This window comes from Sinocyclocheilus grahami, unplaced genomic scaffold, assembly GCF_001515645.1.
Source record: "Sinocyclocheilus grahami isolate Dianchi unplaced genomic scaffold, SAMN03320097.WGS_v1.1 scaffold1516.1, whole genome shotgun sequence".
Taxonomy (NCBI): Eukaryota; Metazoa; Chordata; class Actinopteri; order Cypriniformes; family Cyprinidae; genus Sinocyclocheilus; species Sinocyclocheilus grahami.
In genome coordinates this window covers 134127-161336 of record NW_015506695.1, presented here as the reverse complement: position 1 = coordinate 161336, position 27210 = coordinate 134127, and the positions used below count along the sequence as shown (strand labels likewise).

Sequence of the window (27210 nt, the reverse complement as noted above, 5' to 3'; positions counted from 1 at the left end):
CTTAAATACAATGATTTTTTAGGCTTTCTTGACCCCTAGACTCAACTAATCTCTGCTATTCTGCAGCTGTGGTGCTTGGAGAGCCACTCAAACTCTCCTCCTCGCCGTGCATTAGGACGATATAGACACACGTCCTCTTCCAGGAAGGTTTGTAACATCTTTAGTTGATTGGAAATTCTTAATTATTGCCCTGATGATGGAAATGGGAGTTTTCAATACTCTACTCTTTTCTGAAAGCCACTTTCTATTGACCTGGAGAGCGAACTCTCTATAGACGCAGGTAACCGCGCACACACTCTCTCAGTAATACTCTTTAATACTGTACCTCGAGAAGCCCAAGCCCTCGTAGCTGCTTCTAAAGTGACTATGTAAAGTGAATTAGTATTTGTTAAACTCTCAGCGGCCGTTCACATGCGGTTTTTATTCACTGAGCTTCTATTCCATCTACTCGTTTTCTTATTTATTTAAAAAACACTTAATCCTTTAACACTTGCACTCTTTTCAATACTTGCTTTCTTTTTATTTAATAAAAAGAGTAGCTCTTATGGTTATGGATACTACTAGGCCTTGTTCACGGAGCAATAGCTTCGCTACTGCAGTATTTTCCAGTATTTATCAAGTATGTTCCTGCTGTATACAGTCTGTTAATTGTACAAAATAACTCAAAGTCAAATACAAACAGGCCTTACTTAAAAATCACAGACTTTTGAGAATCAACTTAAAATAAATGAGCACATTTCACTAATTATATTAAATCCATTGTGTCATAGATTAAATAATTGAGGAGATGTTATGTGATTTATTCGGGTAGATTCCGTTAAAAATTCAAGCCTTAAAACTACTCGATATACTACTACATCATTTTAAAACACCAGGGATTCCCAAACATTTTCATCAGCTGAACCCAGCTCAAATATTTACCTCCTCAGATTTTAAGTTAATATTTCAATACATTTTAATGGGTTGATGGTCACATGAAATGTTAGCAAACTCATTTTTATTTTTGACATTTTTATGATGTATGAGGCCCTGCAGCTCCCTCATCACTACACACTCATCTGCACTCACTTCACTGCGCTCGCGCTCCTTCTCCGTGCTCCATCTCTTCAGTAGCCTGCTCTTGCTCTTCTCTGAAGTCGGCAGTTTCTTGCCCATGGCCGCTTCGTACATTTTCCTGACGTGAGAGATCAGAAAACACGGGACCTGTGGATATGAAGAGCAGACATCAGAAAACAACGACTTTAACGATCTGAGCATCACCTGCACCTGTTTATCAATCTCAGTTTTCAGCTGATTTCAGCACAGAGATTAAACTGAATTATGAGAATATGGGCACTAAACGCATGACATCAAACCGGCCTAAACCTCTCTATTCTGGCACCTTCATGCTCATGTGAAGACTTTACCCACACACACACACACACACACACACACACACGTTTACTCAACTATCGAAATAGGGACATTCCATACGTACACTAGCTCACACTAACACACAGAAAACCACCTGCATTTTAGAGGACATTTCAAATGAGGACATTCCTAGAGGTTTTGTCAGATTTACACTGCTGTTCAAAGCTTTGTGATCAGTAAGATTTTTATTGTTTCTTCTGCTCATCAAAGCTGCATTTATTTGATCAAAAATGCAGTAAAAATAGTGAAATATTATTACAATTTAAAATAAGTGTTTACTATGTGATAATATTGTAAAACATAATTTATTCCTGTGATCAAAGCTGAATTTTTATCATTATTACTTATTACCACCATTCAAAAAATTAGGGTCGGTACATTTTTTATTAAAACAATTTTTTTGAAAGAAATTAATACTTTTTTCAGCAAGGATGTGTTAAATTGATTAAACAACACTTATTTCAAATTGTAATAATATTTTACAATATTACAGTTTTTTCTGTATTTTTGATCAAATAAATGCAGCCTTGATGAGCAGAAGAGACTTCTTTAAAAAGTATTAAAAATCGTACTAATCCCACATTTTTTAATGGCAGTGTAGCTCATGTCTGGGGACAAATTTGGCCTTAAAGCAGGGGTCTGGGACCCATTAGGGGCCCTTGGCACACTTCCAAGGGGGCCAAAAGATGGCTTAAAATATGTAAGACAAAATAAGGTTTAAATAGACTAAAACAGCTACAAAGATGTGAGCTGATATCATATATCTTATTTATTATCATTTAATACATTTTCATTTAAGAACCAGGATGTAGATAAACTATATACAAAATATAAATTATATACACACATTTTGTCAAGCTCTATAATAATTTATTGAGTCAAAATTTATATTTGTGCACGAAAAGTAATTTTAAAAACCCTGAAATCACTGTCAATATAGTTTTTATTCATTTTTATTTCAATTTTAGTTTTAGTACATCAAGTTATTAAATTAAAATTAAAATGGCAACTAGCTCAAAATAAGTGTAATTTTATTATATTTCATTTCATTTTTTTTTTTCAAATTACAGAATTTTTATTGGTTTGAGTTTTAGTTAAATATAATAACCCTTTCCGCGAACAACTGGTGGAAGTATGGGATTTAATTATTCTAATTATTTATAATAATTTTATGTATTTATTTTAATATATCGCCACTCCTAGTTTCTTTAAATAAAACGTTTGAAATATCTTTGAGGATATTCAAATATTGTCTTTGACAATGAGGGGCCAAGAAGCTTAAGAACTGCTGCCTTAAAGTATAATTATTTAGTTTTGTGCATCACATAATTTTCAGGAAGCGTTTGAGAGCGTGATGAGATGAACAGACCTTCAGTGTGTCTCTGTTGGCTTCAGGAAGCAGCATGATGAGAAGATGAAGAGCCTGAATCTGATGTTTGGGTGATGAGATACCTGACAGACAGAGAGATCAGAGACGAGACACTGAACAGTCACTAGCTATGTTTCCATCACCCTGTTTTTATGCGCATTTTGAAGTATTGCATCAGAAACCAGTGATTGAAACTTCAAATTTCGAATAAAAATCCCTTAAAGGCACAATATGTCATTTTCGCCACTAGAGGGCGTGTATTCAAAATAAACAAAGAGACAAAGGCGTAGTTTGATGACGCCGTGACTGAGTGTGGAATCATGGGAGTTGTGGTCTTCATCCGCACAGCCGATGCAATCCGACGGGACTCGGGCAGAAATCATGTTCATGGATGAGCTAATGATTTATTAACGTAGTAGAATGAACCAGGGTGAGGCTTAAAGCCGTCAAAGTGAAACGAGGTGCTGAACGAGCGCGACACACGGCTCGAAAGCAGCGGAGCTTTTATTATGCCACAGTCGAGCGCTTCCGCTGCTTCCGGTCGTGCGTATGTGGGGTAAAGCAGCGGGGCTTGAAACGTAGCATCGTTAAAATAGTCCACATGACATCAGTGGTTCGACCGTCATTTTACGAAGCTACGAGGAACTTTTTTTGTGCGCAAAGAAAACAATAATAACAATTTATTCAGCAGTTCTTCTCCCCGAGTTACCGTCTTCCGCCGATTTGGAGACTACCCGAGAACGTAATCAGCGCTGTCTAATGAATGTAACAACACTGATTACATTCTAGGGTACACTCTTTATTCTTTACTGAATAAATTGTTATTATTGTTTTCTTTGCGCACAAAAAAAAATCTCGTAGCTTTGTAAAATGACGGTTGAACCACTGATGTCACGTGGACTATTTTAACGATGCTACGTTTCTGTGCGTTGATCGTGGTAGTTACCTTGCTGTCTATGGGAGGGTCAGAGAGCTCTCGGATTTCATCAGAAATATCTTAATTTGTGTTCCGAAGATGAACAAAGGTCTTACGGGTTTGGAACGACATGAGTGCGACTAATTAATGACACAATTTTCATTTTTGGGTGATATATTCCTTGAAATTCGCAACTCTGTATGGAAACCCGGCTAGTGGGGAGATGTGGATATGCATGTTCAGACTCACTCTGAGCGGCTGTGAACGCCGGCAGGTGCTGTTGGGTCAGCAGAGGATACGGCAGCTCACGGATGAACATCTTCAATAAACCCGCCGCGTCGTTCTGACGCACCCGATCCCAGTCGAAACGATCCTCGTAGAACTTCAGCTCCAGCTCCTGACGCAGATGCTGAGGAGGACAAACACGGAAAGTGGAAGAGGAAACACATGCAAGAAGATGGGAATGAGCTTCTTTTAACATGAACACAGTGTTTTTAGAGAGCCACTTCATGCAAGAGACGCGAGTGCAACAGTCAAACATAGAAAAAACTATGGAAAAGCAGCGCACGCGAATAAAAAAACCTGTGAAGAGCTACTACTGTATGTCTGATATTTCATGTTTGCATCACGGTGATTAGGTTTGTAGAAGATGTAGTTCATGCATCTTTTCTGCAAAGATATTTAACAAGTGATTTGTTTAACATTTACATCATGTTCACAACTTCATGTGTGCTGCATTTGGAATAGAATTATCTTTAACTAGGGGGTTAATAAAGAACAAGTTACTTAAATCATGTTGTAGTTACATTTTAAAGTTGACTAGTTAAAAATCGTTAAAAAATAATAATAATTTGAGAATCGGTCAAACATTCTAAAAAAAAATCAAGATTTAAATTTTTTGCCATATTGCCCAGCCCTACAAAACAACAAACAAAAGATCTTCTCCTCAATAACCATAAAGTACCATGGTGCTTGCATGACTTTTTTTTTTTTTTAGATATTATACAACAGCATTCCAGGATCAGACATCAACATTCAGACTAGCTATGATATGGCATAGAATATCACTTTTTTTTTTTTTTTTTTAAATTTCACGATTTTTTCTCATGTCGGGTTTTTTCATTTCGCAAATTGAGCATAACAGCCAAACTAATTTCCCTATTATAAAGACGAAGCCTTTCAAGCTAACAAAATATAAAAAAGAATGGCGGATATTTAGGCCAAAGTGGGTGAAGATAAAAATCTTTGTCATTATTTTATCTTTGTTATTAAAAAATGAGAACAAAGATACACATTACAACTACACATAATACACAAATAAAACAAACAGTGCTTTATTGTCAGGTACAGTAGGTGTATTTAGCAGCAGCATTCAAGAAACTCAATCAACAAATATAAAAATAAAACACTATATAGATTGATTCCTATTAAAGCAACTGAGTGATCACTAAGAGTGATTTTTCTCTTAGTGTTGGTTTATTAACATTAAAGGAATAATTCGCCCAAAAATAAAAATAGTGTTTTATTTTCATACCATCATTTACTCACTCAAGAGTTGTTTTAAACCTGAATGAGTTTCTTTCTTGTGCTGAACATAAACGCTATTTTGAAGAACGTGGAAAACCAAACAGCTGCTGGTCCCCAGAGACTTCTATAGTGTTTTTTCCTAAATATCAAAGTCAAGTGTGGATCAGCAACTGTTTGGTTACCCACATTCTTCAAAATATCTTCTTTTGTGTTCAGCACAAGAAAGAAATTAATACAGGTTTGGGACAACATGTGAGTGAGTAAATAATGACAGAAATTACATTTTAGGGTGAACTATCCCTTTAATGACAGTCAGCAGCATGTTTAGTACTGTCCCTTTAAGAGCTGCACACATCTAATATACAGACATGCATCCTTTCTCTCTCAACTGTTTACTTTCACTTTAGACATAACCTACTGAGTCTATATGCAAACCTTGTGTGTTTAGACAGTATTAGCGCAAAAGATAACTTAGTCCAGTAATCAGGCGCTGTTTAGATCTGGATCTTGTGTTCTGTAGTGAGGACCATCTCGCTTATCGAGAGAAAAGCTGCTCATAACTGCTGGTCCAGGATCAGTCTTTTCCACAGTAATTTAAAATGTTGAGCGTGGCTGTCTCTAGATCAGCAGCTGTGGAAAACGTGTTTGCACGGCACGCGCAGAGAAAACTCATTCATACAGTTTTTAGAATATTTTAGCAAATTTACAGAAACATGCAGATGGAGTGCCACATCGTCACTGTACAGAGCAATGATAAAAATCTTTGTCATTATTTTATCTTTGTTATTAAAAAATGAGAACAAAGATACACATTACAACTACACATAATACACAAATAAAACAAACAGTGCTTTATTGTCAGGTACAGTAGGTGTATTTAGCAGCAGCATTCAAGAAACTCAATCAACAAATATAAAAATAAAACACTATATAGATTGATTCCTATTAAAGCAACTGAGTGATCACTAAGAGTGATTTTTCTCTTAGTGTTGGTTTATTAACATTAAAGGAATAATTCGCCCAAAAATAAAAATAGTGTTTTATTTTCATACCATCATTTACTCACTCAAGAGTTGTTTTAAACCTGAATGAGTTTCTTTCTTGTGCTGAACATAAACGCTATTTTGAAGAACGTGGAAAACCAAACAGCTGCTGGTCCCCAGAGACTTCTATAGTGTTTTTTCCTAAATATCAAAGTCAAGTGTGGATCAGCAACTGTTTGGTTACCCACATTCTTCAAAATATCTTCTTTTGTGTTCAGCACAAGAAAGAAATTAATACAGGTTTGGGACAACATGTGAGTGAGTAAATAATGACAGAAATTACATTTTAGGGTGAACTATCCCTTTAATGACAGTCAGCAGCATGTTTAGTACTGTCCCTTTAAGAGCTGCACACATCTAATATACAGACATGCATCCTTTCTCTCTCAACTGTTTACTTTCACTTTAGACATAACCTACTGAGTCTATATGCAAACCTTGTGTGTTTAGACAGTATTAGCGCAAAAGATAACTTAGTCCAGTAATCAGGCGCTGTTTAGATCTGGATCTTGTGTTCTGTAGTGAGGACCATCTCGCTTATCGAGAGAAAAGCTGCTCATAACTGCTGGTCCAGGATCAGTCTTTTCCACAGTAATTTAAAATGTTGAGCGTGGCTGTCTCTAGATCAGCAGCTGTGGAAAACGTGTTTGCACGGCACGCGCAGAGAAAACTCATTCATACAGTTTTTAGAATATTTTAGCAAATTTACAGAAACATGCAGATGGAGTGCCACATCGTCACTGTACAGAGCAATGGCACTGCTTTGAGCGAACCAAAGCTACTGGTTCAGTCGCTGCACAGTTAAGTGTGTATCTCACAAGACCACAGTGCAGGGCAATAGGGAATATGCACCATGCATTGTTGACATATTGCTCTATTTAAGAAAACAAGGACTTGCACTGAGAGGGCACGACGAGAGAGATGCTTCTGCAAATCGTGGGAACTTTTTGGAACTGTGCAACTGGTATGCCAGGCAAATCCTCGAGAGTCTGTATGCATTTTTCTCACAACCAGGCACTCACCATGCACACCAGCAGCACCAAAAGAAGCTTGGAGTTAAAGCGGAACTGACAGCAATTGGCGACACGAGATGGGCATGTCGTTGGAAAAATAGCTCAATAAGAGCCCTGCTCTGCACTCTTTCCAACGTATCGTAGGTTTGAGGCATCTGGTCTATTAAGCCATCTCAAGAAGGCCACGTTCTGTGTGTGTCTTGTGGTGTTTTACCATGTTTTTAATATGATCCATGTTGCGCAAAAGGCACTACAAAAGAAAGACACAACACTATCTCAGGCTTCAAGTGTCATGGAATCTACAATAAAGGGCCTTGAGAGTATGAGGACCACTGGAAAGTGGGAAGAATTATGGATCGAAATCGAAGCATTCTGTAATTCACTTGACATTCCAGTCTGTGAAGATGAACGCGATCACACACGTAAGCGAGCAGTGAAAAGAACTGCTACGTTGGATTCCTGTGTTGTCACAAGTTCCTGTTTTAGATACTCTTTTGGGTGAGTGTCAGTCCCGGTTTTCCACCCAGACCATGGAAATAGCCAAAAGTGTCGATGCAGTGCTAAAATGCGATCCAGAAGGCGTACAGTGTCTTTTAATTATTTTATTATTTCTTCAGAACCAGATCGTGGAGAGATTTTTATCGTCCACGATCAAAAATCGTCATATTGCACACCCCTCATTCAGACATGTATCTGGAGCAAATGTAGCATATTCGAACGCTCTCGACATCACGTTAACTCTCTTAAAGCGGCAGCATGTCTTGCACAATACGAGTGTGATTTGACTTTCTAACTTCATTTCTCTCATCCTGAGTAACGCTGAGGACTGTGGAATTAAAGCTGGAATCAGTGGGAGAAATCCAGGTCAGATGCTTTACGGATGTGTCACTGAGCCACATGAGGCAAAACACGGCAACAGCACAAACTTCTGGAGTGATGATGGATCATTTACCTTCACTCTGGACGCTGATCCCGGAACCCTGAGAATCCCCTCCGTCTGTAAGCCCGTCTGCTCCAGTTTAGACAACAACTGAAAGCAGGAACACAAACAACATCGGCAACACATGAGATACACAAACATACAAGCTGGATATTAGCATAGCTTTCTGGACTCTTTCTATGGTAACACCATGTTTTCTGGATGTTTTCTATGGCAACACCATGTTTTCCAGACATCTACTATGTTATCTGGAAATTTACTACGGTAACAATGTTTTTGGGGTATTTACTATGTAACACCATTTTTTGGGGGGATATTTACCATGGTAACACCATGGTTTCTGGATATTTACTATGGCAAACACCATGTTTTATGAAAAATGTAGTACTCCAACACCATGTTTTCCAGACATCTACTATGTTAACACCATGTTATCTGGAAATTTACTACAGTAACACCGTGTTTTCTGGACATTTCCTATGCAAAAACCATGTTTTTCGAACATGTACCATGGTAATTCCACAGTACTGTTTTGAAGTAGCTTGGAGTGGCATGTAAACAGCAGCAGAACGCCGTCTGTGTGCTGTTGTTTTCTGACAGAGATGATTGAGATTCCAGAGTCTTTATCAGTCATTGATAAGAGCGTCAGACTCATCAGCTGTCACACACGCAGCTGTGTGTGGGGGGTTTCTACCAGCCGGGGGTCTCCGTATCGTCCCGTCAGCTCTCGAGTTACCCAACACAAATACTGACGGTGTTGCAATGCTGGAAGAATCTCAGGGTGAGCGGATTCACTGCTGAAGGTTTTTTAAAGCATCTATTTTAATCCTCTGTCTCTGTGTTTCTAAGTGTTTCCTCAGTAAGTCTCTCTCCAGTGACACAATAACCGGCCTTCATCATTCCACTTAAAAACAGAGGCATCGAGGTCAACGCAGGCACGTAAAACAACCCAGAGCACTTCTGGCCACCGCCTTTGTTTTTTTGGAAATCCTCTGTAATGGAGACGAGCGTGGGCCGTCGGGTCAGGATAATGTGAGACAGCGCGCCGCGGCTCCGTCCAAGGATGCGGGAGGGACGAGTATCTGAGCCCTGAGAAGTGCTGACTGGGAACTTTCCACGAAAGTCAGTGCTCGCAATCTCGATCACAACATTCCAGCCTCGTTTCTAACAACCAAAGAAGGAAAGATGAACGTACCTTCTTGAAAACCAGAGGAACTCTGGAACCGGGGTATTTCTTCTGGTCATTTTCCAGCAATGTAGTGAGAGGAACGCCGAATATGCCGCTGTCTGTGGGAACAAAACGACAGCGTTTACAGACAGTTTTACATGCTTTCTGACATTTACAATGGTAACACCATGTTTTTTGCACATTTACGATAGCAACACCATGCTTTCTGGACTTTTACTATGGTAACACCATGTTTTCTCCATATTCACAACGGCAATGCCATGTGTTCTAGGCCTTTACTATGGTAACACCATGTTGTGCAGAATTACTATGTTAATACCATGGCTTTTGTGCACATTTACCATGGTAACACCATGTTTTATGAACATTTACTATGGTAACACCATGTTTTGTGCACAATTACTATGATAACATCATATTTATGGACATTTACTAAGGAAACAATGATCTTTGGACATTTACTATGGTAATACCAGGTTTTCTGGATATTCATAATGGCAACACCACGTTTTTAAAAATATTTACTATGGTAATGCCATGTTTTGTGCACATTTACTATGGCAACACCATGTTTCATGGACGTTTACTATGGTAACACCATGTTTTATGGGTATTACAAAGGTAACACTATGTTCTGTGAACTATTACTAGGGTTACACCATGTTTTCTGCATATTCACAATGGCAACGCCATGTGTTCTAGGCATTTACTATGGTAACACCATGTTGTGTACAATTACTATGTTAATACCATGGCTTTTGTACACATTTACTATGGTAACACCATGTTTTATGGGCATTACAAAGGTAACACCATGTTCTGTGAACTATTACTAGGGTTACACCATGTTTTCTGCATATTCACAATGGCAACGCCATGTGTTCTAGGCATTTACTATGGTAAACACCATGTTTGTACAATTACTATGTTAATACCATGGCTTTTGTACACATTTACTAGGGTTACACCATGTTTTTTGTGGATATTTATTTACTATGGTGACACCATGTTCATGGACATTTACAATGGTAACACCATGTTTTTGGTAACACCATTTATTATGGTAATACCATGGTTTTTGTGGACGTTTACTATGGTGACATCATGTTTTATGGGCATTTACAGTAGTAATCGTATCCTGCTGTCTGTGGGAACAAAACAACAGTGTTTAAAGCCAGTTTTTACATGGCTTCTGAGTCTTGATGTGACTGACACGCACCTCGTGCTTTACTGCGCACCACGCGGTTCCTCTTCATCTCGATGCCCATGAAGTCGTAGAATGTGGTCAGCTCGATCAGGGAGATGTAGCCGATCTTCTTGATGTCCTCAGACGATAGATCGCTCACTCGCGTCACGCCCTGTCTGGGCCTCACTATCTGAAAACTCTGAAGAACAGACCACAAACCGCATTAGACGGCAGCATCTGATCTGAGCTCGCTATCCAGGGAAGATGCTTTCGGTAAATGCTGCTTGTTTGTGTCACGCAACAGAACAAACACTGCCAGTAAGAGGTGCATTATGTAGACCCCATGAGATAGCTGGACAATTTTCTTTCCTGTGTTCATTTGTTTTATTTGGACCAGATATACACTACTGTTCACAAGATTGTTTTTTTTCTTTTGAAAGAAATGAATACTTCTATTCAGCAAGAATTCATTAAATTGATCAAAAGTGACAGTAAAGACATTTTATAATTTTTTGAGCAGCAGATCAGCATATTATACTGATTTCTGAAGATCATGTGACACTGAAGACTGGAGTAATGATGCTGAAAATACAGCTGCGCATCACAGACATACATTACAGTTTAACACAGATTCACACAGAAAACAGCGGTTTTGAATAGTAATAATATTTCACAGTTTTACTGGATTTTGATCAAATAAATGCAGTCTTGGTAAGCATTCTCTCCAGAAAATACCAAAAAGATCTTACCAATCAAAGCTGCAAACATGAGCTAAACAAATAAAACTCTCATGCTGAATTCATGGAGTCTTTACATTTGATGAATTCAGTTTGAAAAATGCCCATTTAAAACTCAAATGAGAGACATTATGACAGATCATCAAACGCACCGGTAAATCCCTGTCGTCTTTACGGATCCTCCTGCAGTCTTGGCATTCCCGGCCTTTCCGATGAGCTCGAGCCGCTTCGGAGTACGGCACGTCAAACGACAGAAGGATGGTCTCTGAAGCGCTGCTGGAGCCGTTAGTGTCCGCTGCACACGCCGGAGGGACTGGACACACAGAGAAACATTAACCAAGAAACACAGACCTTAATCACCAGCGATAATGATATTTCCACGAGCTCTTAACTCCAAAATTGATTCAGACAGTGTCTGAATACATTTTGATTTGACTATAAACCAAAACCATAAACACAGCCACTTTCTATAATAGCTCCTATTTAATCTTGTTCTTCTCTTTTCTGCGTTTCTTCTTTTTGTGAACTAATCTAGCTTATATTTGCCATCATGTACTGTAAACATTGTGTGTCTTATGATAAACTGCTTGTGATGTTCCTAAATGAATGCATGTTAATGTAAATACATCATCTAAACAGGGTCAAACGTTGTCCAACCTTTAGGTGGATTCCACTGCGGCAGTTTGGGAGCGATCTGTCCATTTGGAGAAATGGGAGGCGTCAGTTCAGACTGTAAGAGAACAAAATCACATCATCACACACGGATTCATGAGGTAAACACGCTCCATTCAACGCTAAAATCAACATGCACCACTGCAAACGGCAGTGCAAATAATTGTGGTTAGATCAATAACCATGATGAGAGATTAATCAATAATCAGTTTAGAATCACTCAAACAAATCAAGGTCATCACGTCCCACATGTCAGATATAAATAATTTCAGCATGTGTTAATGTCTGTATAGACGATGTCCTGCTGAACACTGGACATTTGTTGGACTATTTCGGTCACTTTACACTCCTCTAACAGATGCCACAGCATTTAAAACAGTACCATTTACTCTCTGTTCAGTCAAACCTGCTGCCGTTGGTCAGTCAAACAGACATCACTGGTTAGAGTCATGCATGTGATTTACATTGCATTCAAGATACACATGTTATCAGTTCATGCATTCCCTGGGAATCCAACCCATGACGTTGTCGTTGCCAGCTCCCTGATTTACAATCTAAGCTACAAAATGCCACACTATTTGAACATCAGCTTTAACGTCTGTATGAAATTAAAACCTATTTTCTAAGTGCATGCAATTTAATCATGTTAATGTTTTGAGCTCAAATTTGTTTAGTCAAAGTGTCATAACTGGATCTTCTGGCGGTTTTGATTAAACATTACGAGCTCAAAACATGAATGAAACATGCACAAATTAATTGTGTGCAATTAGAAACTATAATTTTTATTTCACGCAATAGTTTGTGGTGTGTCAGCTTCTCTGGTGGCGTATGTCAATCATTTAGTGCTCTTAAACTCCGCCCCTGCAAGCAAAAGCCACGCCCACATCTCAATATCCAATCACCAACCGATGCACAGAACCAAGCCCTGCCCTACAATTTTACAATTGTAACTCATTACATTCAGATGTAGGTCACAAGGGGAACCCCCTCGAAATGCAATTGGGCTAGTTTTGAGTAGAACTATGGCAGGTTTTGTTGCGAAGACCTGGCAACCCTGATAACAACTAATTGACACGCCAGTCAGTGTTGCCAAGTCTGCAGTTTTCCCGCGGAATTAGGCTACTTTAACACTGTTACCATGGGTTGTTTTTCATGTTTTTGGGATTAAGCGATCCCAATAACGTGATATTTAGCCCCTGGACTACGAATTGTACTGGGGAATCCCACCAAAAAAGATGTATTTGTAGAAATTGGGCGGGTGTTGTTGTGAAAACCTGGCAACCCTGACGCCAATGAAACAAGACAGCTGTTCAAAAGTAATCTGATCGGATTTTGACCATCGGATTGGATCAAATCTTGACAATGGGTTGTTCAGAAGAAGAAAAAAAGGATTCTGAATTCAGATTAGATCACAAAAACCAATCTTGGTTTTGATCTGGATTAAATCCTCAGTTTGTGTTGTTCAAAACGTTTTAGTAAGATTGGGATACTTTTGATTAAAATAAACTGGATTATTCTGATCCCAGCAGAAGGGTGGATTTCTGGAACAAATATGTAATAAAACTTTAAAACTGCTCCAAAAAATACAACATTTATAACATGTAATACATCGCCAAACAGCTGTCGATATCAAACAAAACTATTATTTAATTGAAAGTTTGTTTGTTTTTTTTTAATCTCTGATTGTAAACTACATTGGCACAATCATCAGAGATGGAGCAGTCAGAAGAAGTTATTGTGTAAATGCAACGGCATTGTTTTCTCCATCAGCATGTCCCTTCAGGGGCTCCGTAGAGCACTAGTAATCCAGATTTGGAAATCTGAAACAGTGTGTATCTGGATCAGGGTGATCCAATCCAGTTTTGCTTTGAAAAACCAGCACAGAAGTAAGATGGGTTTTCTGATTCTGGATCGCAAAACATGGGATTTCCAAATCCAGATCATTCTGATCCAGATTACACTTTCTGAACAACTGGCCCCTGATTTGAACCAGGCATGAACCCCCGGTTTGTGCTCACCGACGCGTCGGACATGGAGAAGACGTCTCGCACGTGTCTCATGGGCTGTCTGTTCCTCTTGCGCAGCGTCTGCGTGTAGTTATCCAGCCGTTTCTTCACCATAGCAGCCTGTGAGTGTGTGAGCGTGGAGAGGAGAGCCTCCGCCGGGCCGTCGCTCTGTGTTCCTGTCGCCAGCGTGGAGAGCCCCGCCTCCTGCAGCCACGCCTCCTCAAGCTCCGCCTCTGAAACATCAAACACTGATCGTTTTCACGTGACGTCACACACTTATAGGAACGCCCACCTGGAGGACATAACAAAGCTTTGCTCCACTGACCGACAGCTATTTTTACGCGTAATGTTTGCTTAAAACTGCTTTCACACAAAATCTTTCCTCGTCACACAGTTTCTGAAAGCTGACACTCAAACAGCAGAAGCACACAACAAACCTACAGAACCAGACACTAATTCTCAGACTTTAATTTGATAAAACACTTTTTGCAAAACACAACACACAGTTCTCTGTGTAACACACACACATCTAACAGGAATTAATATTACGGCAAAGCTGTTTGCAAATGTTTGCTTTTGAGATGTGTTTGTGATATTTTGAATGCAGCGCTTCGTTTTGCACGAGATGCGAGGCTTTTTGCATTGTTTGTGCAATTCTTGGATTGTGTGTAAAGTTTTGAAAAAAAGAGGCAAAGTTTTGAAAATGTGTGTGAGTAGATGAAAAACACGGTAAAAGTTGAAATTCAGTACACACCTTACTGATGATGCATGCTTTGTACATGCAAGCAGATGAACCCAGAATATAAACGATAAAGAAAACATTGAACCATTTAGTGCATTGTATTCATATTCTGGGCTCATCTGCTTGCCTTTATAAAGTAAGCATTATTCAATAAGGTGTGTACTGAAGTTGTTCTTTTAATATCACCATTTTAAATACATTAAGTGTTTTTCACAATGTTTTGCCATGCTATTTAGTGCTTGAAATATTGCAATAATATAGATTGCAAATGGCCAAAACTTGCATTTTGTTCAGATATCTTTGTTTTGTTCTCTTGAGGTGATGTGAATATGTGCAGCTTGGAAACAGATGGAAAATTGGCAGGCTTGTGCTGCAGCTCTCTGGATGTTTTGCCCTCCAGGTCTTCGAGCCCGTCACGTGACTGAAGGCCATGAATTAAAAGACTCTTAAGGTCTTTTCCGAAATTTTTGCACGTTAAAAAATAAATACGACCTCACGTTGTGTCAAACGCGTTTACACACTGCCTCCGAAACTCTCCTCTGTTCGATTTTCTGTGTTTCTGCATCTGTAGCAAGCATTTTGATAGGAAAGGATGATGAATAAACGCATACAAACATTTCAGCCTCAGTGTGCTTTAGGGCTGTGAGCTATAATGATGACTCCAAGAATACGGGTTTGAGCGAGGGAGTGAATGAAGATCCATACGCACCGTCCACGCTGACGCGCTCCATCTGCTCCTCCGGTCCTCCCTGACGCTCCTCATCGATGCTCTTCATCTCACTCCAGTAGTCCTCCATGGAGTCCCGCTCCAAACTCATGCTGCCTATCCGCTGATACTGCGCCTTCCTGCAGAAACACAGAGAAACTGAACCCATGAGTGTCTGCATCAGGTGCATCTGAGATCATCTGACACACAGACTGAAGAACGGCCATTAATAATCACATTCACTCGATCGGATTCAAACACCCAGATTTACAGTGAAGCCTCGCGGGAAAGGAAGAGGAGGGAAAAGAAGGAAAGAAAGGAAAACAGCATGAAAAGAAGGAAAACGAGACAAAAAAAGAAGAAAAGAAAAAGAATGAAAATGAAAAGAAAGGTAAAAACGAGAAAAAAACTAAGGAAAAATGGAATAAGAAGAAAAGAAAGTGAGGGAAAAGAAAAAAAGGGAAAGAACAAAAGAAAATAAAAGGGGAAAAGACGGACAAACATGAAAGGAAAAAAAGAGATGAGAGACAAAAGAAGAAGAAAAGAAAGAAGGAAAAGGAAAAAGAATGAAAATTAAAAGAAAAAGGTAAAAACAAGCAAAGAAAGAAGAAAAGAGGAAGGGGGAAAGAAAAGGAAAGGAAAAAAGAAGGGGAAAAACGAAGGAAAAATGGAAAAAGAAGAAAAGAAAGTGAGGGAAAAGAAAAAGAAGGAAAGAACAGAAGGGAAAAAGATAAACATGAAAAGAAAAAAGAGAAGAGAGACAAAAGAAGAAGGAAAGAAAAAGAAGGAAAGGAAAAATGAAAATGGAAAAAAGAAGGAAAAATGGAAAAGGAAGAAAAGCAAATGAAAGGGGAAAAGAAGGACAAACATGAAAGGAAAAACGAGAGGGAAAAAGACAGAAAAATGTAATTAAAAGATAAAGGAAAAAGAAGAAAAGGGAAAGAAAAAGAAGGGAATAAAGAAGAAAAGATGAAAATGAAATATAACAGAAAATATCAATACTGGCGTTTCATAGAAAGCTTAACGTTTCTAGTTACTAATTACTCGTTTAAACCCACGACTAATTGAATCCTAAACGTGTTACTGAGATTAAACACGGTCACGTGATCTCAACAGACTTCATTAGAGCACTGATGCGAGTCAGTATCTCTGTGCTAGATCTCTTCATCTGTTAACTCACACCCTATTAAAGACATTATTCATACGACACCTGCATGCTCAGTGAGACACTACAGTATTAGACACAGCTCCACGAGAACACAGCTGAACAAGTTCAAATACAACTAATCTAGTTCAACACCAGGAGAGCGCTGCTGCCAGCTGGACAATTCTGTTGCTAAATCTAGCAACTTTTCAGACTACCCTAGCAACGTTTTCTTCCAAAGGCACCTAGCAACAAATGTAGCTATTTTTAACATTTATTCCGCAACTTTTAGCAACTTTTGTGAAGTGACTCAAACGATAAAAAGGCACATATTTTCATCTAAATTACACAAAAAGAGGAAAGCAAAGATGCCTAGCAGTACACACATCACGGGAATTGAGTTTGCAATTGTTCAATTTAATAATAATGATGATAATTGAATAATTGTTCATTTATGATACACCTTGTTAGCTTGTACCTGCAATTGTTCTTTCCATTGATGTATGGTTTGTTAGGATAGCACAATATTTGAAAATCTGGAATCTGAGGGTGCAAAAAAATCTAAATATTGAGAAAATCATCTTTAAAGTTGTTCAAATGAAGTTCTTAGCAATGCATATTACTAATCAAACATTAAGTTTTGATATATTTACGGTAGGAGATTTACTAAATATCTTCATGGAACATGATCTTTACTTAATATCCTAATGATTTTTGGCATAAAAGAGAAATGTATAATTGTGACCCATACAATGTATTGTTGGCTATTGCTACAAATATCCCCCAGCGACTTAAGACTGCTTTTGTGCTGCAGGGACACATTTTTGCTGAGATTTGATGCAGTGACACAATCTTGCGTAGTGATTACATCATCATGCAATAACACCACAATGTCATATAGCAACAAATTGGCCTTCCTTTAGCAACTTCCGCTGAAAATGAGTTGACAACGCTGAAAGAACATCTCCGTGAGATGCTACAAACAGAAGAAGATCTGAAACAGACAGGATGCTCAAATTAGATTTCTATCAAATATTGATAAGCTGCAGGAGCTGATATGATTGGACTACGAATTGTACTGGGGAATCCCACCAAAAAAGATGTATTTGTAGAAATTGGGCGGGTGTTGTTGTGAAAACCTGGCAACCCTGACGCCAATGAAACAAGACAGCTGTTCAAAAGTAATCTGATCGGATTTTGACCATCGGATTGGATCAAATCTTGACAATGGGTTGTTCAGAAGAAGAAAAAAAGGATTCTGAATTCAGATTAGATCACAAAAACCAATCTTGGTTTTGATCTGGATTAAATCCTCAGTTTGTGTTGTTCAAAACGTTTTAGTAAGATTGGGATACTTTTGATTAAAATAAACTGGATTATTCTGATCCCAGCAGAAGGGTGGATTTCTGGAACAAATATGTAATAAAACTTTAAAACTGCTCCAAAAAATACAACATTTATAACATGTAATACATCGCCAAACAGCTGTCGATATCAAACAAAACTATTATTTAATTGAAAGTTTGTTTGTTTTTTTTTAATCTCTGATTGTAAACTACATTGGCACAATCATCAGAGATGGAGCAGTCAGAAGAAGTTATTGTGTAAATGCAACGGCATTGTTTTCTCCATCAGCATGTCCCTTCAGGGGCTCCGTAGAGCACTAGTAATCCAGATTTGGAAATCTGAAACAGTGTGTATCTGGATCAGGGTGATCCAATCCAGTTTTGCTTTGAAAAACCAGCACAGAAGTAAGATGGGTTTTCTGATTCTGGATCGCAAAACATGGGATTTCCAAATCCAGATCATTCTGATCCAGATTACACTTTCTGAACAACTGGCCCCTGATTTGAACCAGGCATGAACCCCCGGTTTGTGCTCACCGACGCGTCGGACATGGAGAAGACGTCTCGCACGTGTCTCATGGGCTGTCTGTTCCTCTTGCGCAGCGTCTGCGTGTAGTTATCCAGCCGTTTCTTCACCATAGCAGCCTGTGAGTGTGTGAGCGTGGAGAGGAGAGCCTCCGCCGGGCCGTCGCTCTGTGTTCCTGTCGCCAGCGTGGAGAGCCCCGCCTCCTGCAGCCACGCCTCCTCAAGCTCCGCCTCTGAAACATCAAACACTGATCGTTTTCACGTGACGTCACACACTTATAGGAACGCCCACCTGGAGGACATAACAAAGCTTTGCTCCACTGACCGACAGCTATTTTTACGCGTAATGTTTGCTTAAAACTGCTTTCACACAAAATCTTTCCTCGTCACACAGTTTCTGAAAGCTGACACTCAAACAGCAGAAGCACACAACAAACCTACAGAACCAGACACTAATTCTCAGACTTTAATTTGATAAAACACTTTTTGCAAAACACAACACACAGTTCTCTGTGTAACACACACACATCTAACAGGAATTAATATTACGGCAAAGCTGTTTGCAAATGTTTGCTTTTGAGATGTGTTTGTGATATTTTGAATGCAGCGCTTCGTTTTGCACGAGATGCGAGGCTTTTTGCATTGTTTGTGCAATTCTTGGATTGTGTGTAAAGTTTTGAAAAAAAGAGGCAAAGTTTTGAAAATGTGTGTGAGTAGATGAAAAACACGGTAAAAGTTGAAATTCAGTACACACCTTACTGATGATGCATGCTTTGTACATGCAAGCAGATGAACCCAGAATATAAACGATAAAGAAAACATTGAACCATTTAGTGCATTGTATTCATATTCTGGGCTCATCTGCTTGCCTTTATAAAGTAAGCATTATTCAATAAGGTGTGTACTGAAGTTGTTCTTTTAATATCACCATTTTAAATACATTAAGTGTTTTTCACAATGTTTTGCCATGCTATTTAGTGCTTGAAATATTGCAATAATATAGATTGCAAATGGCCAAAACTTGCATTTTGTTCAGATATCTTTGTTTTGTTCTCTTGAGGTGATGTGAATATGTGCAGCTTGGAAACAGATGGAAAATTGGCAGGCTTGTGCTGCAGCTCTCTGGATGTTTTGCCCTCCAGGTCTTCGAGCCCGTCACGTGACTGAAGGCCATGAATTAAAAGACTCTTAAGGTCTTTTCCGAAATTTTTGCACGTTAAAAAATAAATACGACCTCACGTTGTGTCAAACGCGTTTACACACTGCCTCCGAAACTCTCCTCTGTTCGATTTTCTGTGTTTCTGCATCTGTAGCAAGCATTTTGATAGGAAAGGATGATGAATAAACGCATACAAACATTTCAGCCTCAGTGTGCTTTAGGGCTGTGAGCTATAATGATGACTCCAAGAATACGGGTTTGAGCGAGGGAGTGAATGAAGATCCATACGCACCGTCCACGCTGACGCGCTCCATCTGCTCCTCCGGTCCTCCCTGACGCTCCTCATCGATGCTCTTCATCTCACTCCAGTAGTCCTCCATGGAGTCCCGCTCCAAACTCATGCTGCCTATCCGCTGATACTGCGCCTTCCTGCAGAAACACAGAGAAACTGAACCCATGAGTGTCTGCATCAGGTGCATCTGAGATCATCTGACACACAGACTGAAGAACGGCCATTAATAATCACATTCACTCGATCGGATTCAAACACCCAGATTTACAGTGAAGCCTCGCGGGAAAGGAAGAGGAGGGAAAAGAAGGAAAGAAAGGAAAACAGCATGAAAAGAAGGAAAACGAGACAAAAAAAGAAGAAAAGAAAAAGAATGAAAATGAAAAGAAAGGTAAAAACGAGAAAAAAACTAAGGAAAAATGGAATAAGAAGAAAAGAAAGTGAGGGAAAAGAAAAAAAGGGAAAGAACAAAAGAAAATAAAAGGGGAAAAGACGGACAAACATGAAAGGAAAAAAAGAGATGAGAGACAAAAGAAGAAGAAAAGAAAGAAGGAAAAGGAAAAAGAATGAAAATTAAAAGAAAAAGGTAAAAACAAGCAAAGAAAGAAGAAAAGAGGAAGGGGGAAAGAAAAGGAAAGGAAAAAAGAAGGGGAAAAACAAGAAGGAAAAATGGAAAAAGAAGAAAAGAAAGTGAGGGAAAAGAAAAAGAAGGAAAGAACAGAAGGGAAAAAGATAAACATGAAAAGAAAAAAGAGAAGAGAGACAAAAGAAGGAAAGAAGGAAAGGAAAAATGAAAATGGAAAAAAGAAGGAAAAATGGAAAAGGAAGAAAAGCAAATGAAAGGGGAAAAGAAGGACAAACATGAAAGGAAAAACGAGAGGGAAAAAGACAGAAAAATGTAATTAAAAGATAAAGGAAAAAGAAGAAAAGGGAAAGAAAAAGAAGGGAATAAAGAAGAAAAGATGAAAATGAAATATAACAGAAAATATCAATACTGGCGTTTCATAGAAAGCTTAACGTTTCTAGTTACTAATTACTCGTTTAAACCCACGACTAATTGAATCCTAAACGTGTTACTGAGATTAAACACGGTCACGTGATCTCAACAGACTTCATTAGAGCACTGATGCGAGTCAGTATCTCTGTGCTAGATCTCTTCATCTGTTAACTCACACCCTATTAAAGACATTATTCATACGACACCTGCATGCTCAGTGAGACACTACAGTATTAGACACAGCTCCACGAGAACACAGCTGAACAAGTTCAAATACAACTAATCTAGTTCAACACCAGGAGAGCGCTGCTGCCAGCTGGACAATTCTGTTGCTAAATCTAGCAACTTTTCAGACTACCCTAGCAACGTTTTCTTCCAAAGGCACCTAGCAACAAATGTAGCTATTTTTAACATTTATTCCGCAACTTTTAGCAACTTTTGTGAAGTGACTCAAACGATAAAAAGGCACATATTTTCATCTAAATTACACAAAAAGAGGAAAGCAAAGATGCCTAGCAGTACACACATCACGGGAATTGAGTTTGCAATTGTTCAATTTAATAATAATGATGATAATTGAATAATTGTTCATTTATGATACACCTTGTTAGCTTGTACCTGCAATTGTTGATCAGTTAGTACACTGTAAGAAAAATATCTAGAAAAGGCACTAGGGCACTAGTCATTTTCATATTAATAGACATATGCAATGCATATACAATGCGTAATTTAATGCAGGTGAAATGGAAAATATGAAAATATTAACAGTAGATTATGCACTACTTTTAGAGTGTAGCGTACTAACTAACTACTAATACACTGCTTAAAATTGTTCAGAATGTGTCGTTTTACTAGTTCACTAGCTAATTTTAAAAAAACTTAAATTGTTGAAAGTGTTCAATAATTCAATGTTGTTTTTTAAAATACAGTTATTTATATTTTAATGCTATGTTATGCATTTATATCATTTTACGAGCAAATATAAATGAACATATAAAATGTATATGTGACCCTGGAGCACAAAACCAGCCATAAGGATACATTTTTCAAAATTGAGATGTATGCATCAGCTGAAAGCTGAATAAATAATCTTTCCATTGATGTATGGTTTGTTAGGAGAGGACAATATTTGAAAATCTGGAATCTGAGGGTGCAAAAAAATCTAAATATTGAGAAAATCATCTTTAAAGTTGTCCAAATGAAGTTCGTAGCAATGCATATTACTAATCAAACATTAAGTTTTGATATATTTACAGTAGGAGATTTACTAAATATCTTCATGGAACATGATCTTTACTTAATATCCTAATGATTTTTGGCATAAAAGAGAAATGTATAATTGTGACCCATACAATGTATTGTTGGCTATTGCTACAAATATCCCCCAGCGACTCAACACTGCTTTTGTGCTGCAGGGACACATTTTTGCTGAGATTTGATGCAGTGACACAATCTTGCGTAGTGATTACATCATCATGCAATAACACCACAATGTCATATAGCAACAAATTGGCCTTCCTTTAGCAACTTCCGCTGAAAATGAGTTGACAACGCTGAAAGAACATCTCAGTGAGATGCTACAAACAGAAGAAGATCTGAAACAGACAGGATGCTCAAATTAGCTTTCTATCAAATATTGATAAGCTGCAGGAGCTGATATGATGATGATGATGAAGATGATGATGAAGATGATGGCCAGGAAGTGGACCTGCGTCATTTAGAGGAAGTTATCGATCAGCGCTGCACATGATGGAGCCTGAATTGTGTTACATGAAGAGCTTAATTGCTTCCAAACGTCCCTCCCTCAGTTTACACACATCAAGCCTCCGATGGAAACACAATTTCCCTGCCTTTTTCAGCTGGAAAAACATCCCAATCACGTCAGTGAACACAACCTCCTTCATGCACTCCATCAGCGCGAGGAACGTCAGGAGCGCAGAAGAACAGCTTCACAGAAACATGTTTGTGTTTCACCATCGTTTCTCTTTCAGCTCACAGTCCGAGTCTGATCTGAGTCGATACGAACACTAATCTCCAGGAAAACATTTATGACCTGATTATTGCTGATATTAATAAAACCATTCCTGACAAAGAAATATTCTAGGTGAAATGTAACTCTGTTTATTAAAAGCTTGACAAAAACGCAAACAATTTACTTAATAATAATAAAATTGTATTTTTATTTTAATAGCACCTTTACAAAACCTAAAGTCACTTTACAAACTTTGACAGAAGTAATATAATAAAAAAATATATTTCAATGTATATTGTATTTATATTATATATTAAATAATATAAATATATAATATATTAAAAAATAAGACAGCACTTTACTTTTCAAATATCTTAAGCAAATAAAAATATATTATATATATAATATTATATATAAAAATATATTATATAAATTTGTATTTTTTTGTTTTTAATACACTTAAAAGACTCAATGAACATAAGAAATTCAGCCTTAAAGATGTAATTCAGAATTCCTTTTGCTTTTGTGTGTTTGAAAATGTTCTCTTTCATTTGCACCGAAGATAACCAAATCTCAGGCGTAAACACTATAAACACAACCCGAGTTATTTATACATTTATACACATGAGAAAACAATGCAAATGATTAAGAAAGCTCTCAGATTGTGCTCTATTTCTAGACACCAAATACTGAGGCATGATCAAAATATCAGTTATTCTGATAATACAATTACAAATGAGACACTGAAGCAGAACAGAAGCATCTTCAGACTCACGGTGTGTGTTCAGAACTTCAGAGGAACACTGGACACCAGTCAGGATTTGGTACCCAAACGATCAACCTCCAAAAGACACGAGACGACCGAATGAAAGCAGAACTAAACCAGCTGACGGCGTCAATCAGGTCCTGTTCAAACTCCATAAATCCACAGAGTCACAAAGACAAACATAAAAGCACAGAGGATCTCCAGAGAGCTTGAGGAGCGCGTGGCTGTTCTCACTTAGGTCCTGTTCTGAATGGATACAGCATGCGTACCTCTCAGTGCTCAGAAAGACATCAGGAGGAGATGTGTGTGTGTGTGTGTGTGTGAGAGAGAGAGTGTGAGAGTGTGTGTGAGAGAGAGTGTGTGTGTGTGTATGTGTGTGTGTGAGAGTGAGTGAGTGTGAGTGTGAGAGAGAGTGTGTGTGTTTGTGTGAGAGTGTGTGTGTGTGTGTGTGTGTGTGTGAGCGAGAGAGTGTGTTTTTGTGTGTGAGTGAGAGAGTGTGTGTGTGTGTATATGTGTCTGTGTGTGTAAGAGTGTGTATATGTGTCTGTGTATGTGTGTATATGTGTCTGTGTATGTGTGAGTGTGTGTATGTGTGAGTGTGTGTATATGTGTGTGTGAGTGTGTATATGTGTCTGTGTGTGTAAGAGTGTGTATATGTGTCTGTGTATGTGTGTGAGTGTGAGTGTGTGTATATGTGTCAGTGTGAGTGTGTGTATATGTCTGTGTGAGAGTGTGTGTGTGTGTATATATATATATATATGATGAAACCATTTCACCGTCTGATCAGTTAAACTCAAATGAAGTCAAATGGATTGTGAATGTGGTCACATATTGACTAGTTTCGCAGTGTATATCCTAAATGAAAAACTCGTTCACACTGGAAGCAGATCACATTCATGATTACCTGATTAGCGTCTGATCAGGTGAACTCTCATAAGCACGCAGTCTTTAGTTCTGGAGGTCCCGCGGCCCCCCGTGATGAATGTGGGTCAGCGTTGAGGGAAACTAGACTCATAACATGTGCTGCTTGAACCCGAGAAGCTGCTTGAAACACGCAAAAATCATGAGCTCATTCCTCCAGGAACGTGAACAGCTGCAGCAAAGACTCGGATGCTAACACAATTTAACTTTGCTCTGTATTTCAGAAAGGTAAATTTGACAGAACTTGCATGAAATGCGACTTTCCAAACTCTTGAAGGTGTTGTGGAGGGCGTGCATTTATTCAAATCAAACCGTCTCCATCTCTGATGAAGGACTGTGCCAAGCGTCTCCTGGTGAAATATTGGCTCACGGGTTTGTTTTCAGTCTCCGGGCAGCATAAACTTTTACGTTTTCTCAACTTTTGATTGTTTACAGTGCATGAAGTTCAGCATGGTATAAACGCAAAACAAATTCACATTTTGCAGAAGAGATGCATGAAATATAAAGGTAAATATTGTCTTAAACATATCCAATATGTTCAGAAATAATATAAAATTTGAAAAATGTTAACTATTTCTTAGCCAAAACATTGTTTTTGAGGTCGACTCATAAAAGTCAAGACAATCCAAACTCAAAATGATTATTATAACAGCATCAGCAATGATTATTACCAGTAAAAGAAAACAGCAGCAGCTTTCAGTCTGTCAGCATCATGCAAACATCAAATATCACACACACAGTAGCAGTTCTGCACAACTTTTCCATTGCTTTTCTATGTAAAGATGCACGTCATGTGTCTTTTGCAGCATCTCGCTCATGAAATAGCGTTCTAAAACTCACTCAAGTTAAAAGAAGCTCAGCTCACGTCACGAGGAAGAACTCAACCTGAGAAATGACCCAGCAGGTGCTTCCTCACTAAATATTAGTGATGCTTGACTTAGCAATCAGTTTACATACTCAAACTCAAACGCGTGAGCATTTCGGTGCAGACTAGAAAGGGAATGTTGATTAAAGCGCAGTGCACAGCTGGAATCTGAGCCCAAAGCCGCCCTAAACACCCCACACACACTGTATTGAATCAGCTCAGCCCGGTTTCCCCCGAGCACTTCAGCGCCGTCAGCAGATCGCACTCCAGCGGGTAAAAGCCGGAGCATTAGCTGCAGACAACAGTCATATCAGCCGGATTTGAGGAGCTAATGGAGCGTCAGATGAAGAGGGTTAGTGTCCACTGATGACTAACGTTTTTATAGCCAACTCAACAGAGTCAGTCTAGAGTTCAGAGATTCCACCGAGAATAGAATTCTTCTGAGACATTCCAAAGACTATCTTGATCTTCAGTGCAAGAGTCACACGATCAGTGACGCTCATTTATTTGCTTTTCTGATTAGTCACACAGAAACTTAGAGAGTTATCAGCAGCTTCATGTCAGAATGTTGCTCGTTTTACTTTTTGTGAAATCTGAAAACTGAATGGAAAAAAAAAATCTACAGGTAAAACTTTGCAATAAGGTCCCATTAGTGCATTGACTAAAGTTTACTAACGGTGTGCATTACATTTGTTACAGTATTTATTATTATTTGTTAGCATCAGTTCAGTTCTGTTGCATTCCTATAACAAAGTATATGGGTCGGTGAGATTTTTTATGAAAGACGTCTCTTCTGTTCACCAAGGCTGCATTTATTTATTTTAAAAATACAGTAAAAATGGGAGATATTATTCTAATTTAAAACAGCTGTGTTCTATGTGAATCTCTGTTAAACTGTAATGTATTTCTGTGATGCGCAGCTGTATTTTCAGCATCATTCCTCCAGTCTTCAGTGTCACATGATCTTCAGAAATCCTTCAGAATTGACTTCCATTGTATTTTTTGTCTATTTAATGGGAACCGTAACGATTTGATTCCAAACATTCTTCAAAATATATATTTCATGTCCCACAAAAGAAAGAAAGTCAAACAGGTTTGGAACAGTAAAAAATAAATAAATAAAATATAATATATATATATATATATATATATATATATATAATTATTTCACTATTTGTGGGTGCATTATCCAATTAAGAATAATGAGAATTACAAAAACCCTCAAATAAAATGTACAGAAACGTTACAGTCATGAGATGTGTTTAACAATCGTGAAAATATTGTGAAAATGAAACGTATGTTAATGCTCCTGAATACAGGCTTCACTCTCTTTATGCAAAATATATTTTCTCTTTTGGTTTTGATGTGCCATGTCAAAGTCATTTCAGTTTCAGGATGATAATCTAGTCAGGTGTGTGTGTGTGAGCGTGTGAGCGTGTGTGTGTGTGTGTGTGTGTGTGTGTGTGTGTGTGTGTGTGTGTGTGTGGAAACAAACATCCAGCGTCAGCAGCACACGACTCATTCAGAGACACACAGAGACTCACAGCAGTACAGGACTTCCCTTTGTACAAGACAAAACACTGACAGAAACGAGCTTTCAGCAAGAACACACACACACACACACTCTCTCTCTCACACACACACAACACACACAACAGCACTTTCAGCCTGTGTGAATTATGTCACTTAGTAGGATACAACACAACACCACTGACCTCTAGACAACAGCTTTGTGTGTGTGTGTGTGTGTGTGTGTGTGAGTGAGTG

At 38.4% G+C, this 27210-nt stretch overlaps 2 protein-coding genes across 2 annotated transcripts in view; both read right to left on the bottom strand.

The window, feature by feature from the left end:
* Positions 1 to 2734: 2734 nt before the first annotated feature.
* On the bottom strand, positions 2735 to 15596 carry LOC107570873 (rho GTPase-activating protein 18-like). Its single transcript, XM_016257154.1, has 9 exons — positions 15463 to 15596; positions 14024 to 14244; positions 11991 to 12063; positions 11486 to 11646; positions 10630 to 10795; positions 9417 to 9508; positions 8234 to 8311; positions 3948 to 4107; positions 2735 to 2865 (listed from the first exon to the last, which is right to left on the bottom strand). The coding sequence occupies exons 1-9, from the start codon at positions 15569 to 15571 to the stop codon at positions 2735 to 2737; spliced, it is 1191 nt and encodes a 396-aa protein (XP_016112640.1). The 5' UTR covers positions 15572 to 15596.
* A 2827-nt stretch (positions 15597 to 18423) lies between these two features.
* Positions 18424 to 27210, bottom strand: part of LOC107570872 (rho GTPase-activating protein 28-like) — a 15665-nt gene continuing 6878 nt past the window's right edge. Inside the window, exons 2-3 of the mRNA XM_016257153.1 lie at positions 19926 to 20062; positions 18424 to 18707 (exon numbers count right to left, since the gene is read on the bottom strand). Of these exons, the coding sequence (XP_016112639.1) occupies positions 18424 to 18707; positions 19926 to 20062 (421 nt within the window). The remainder of the gene's footprint in view (positions 18708 to 19925; positions 20063 to 27210) is intronic.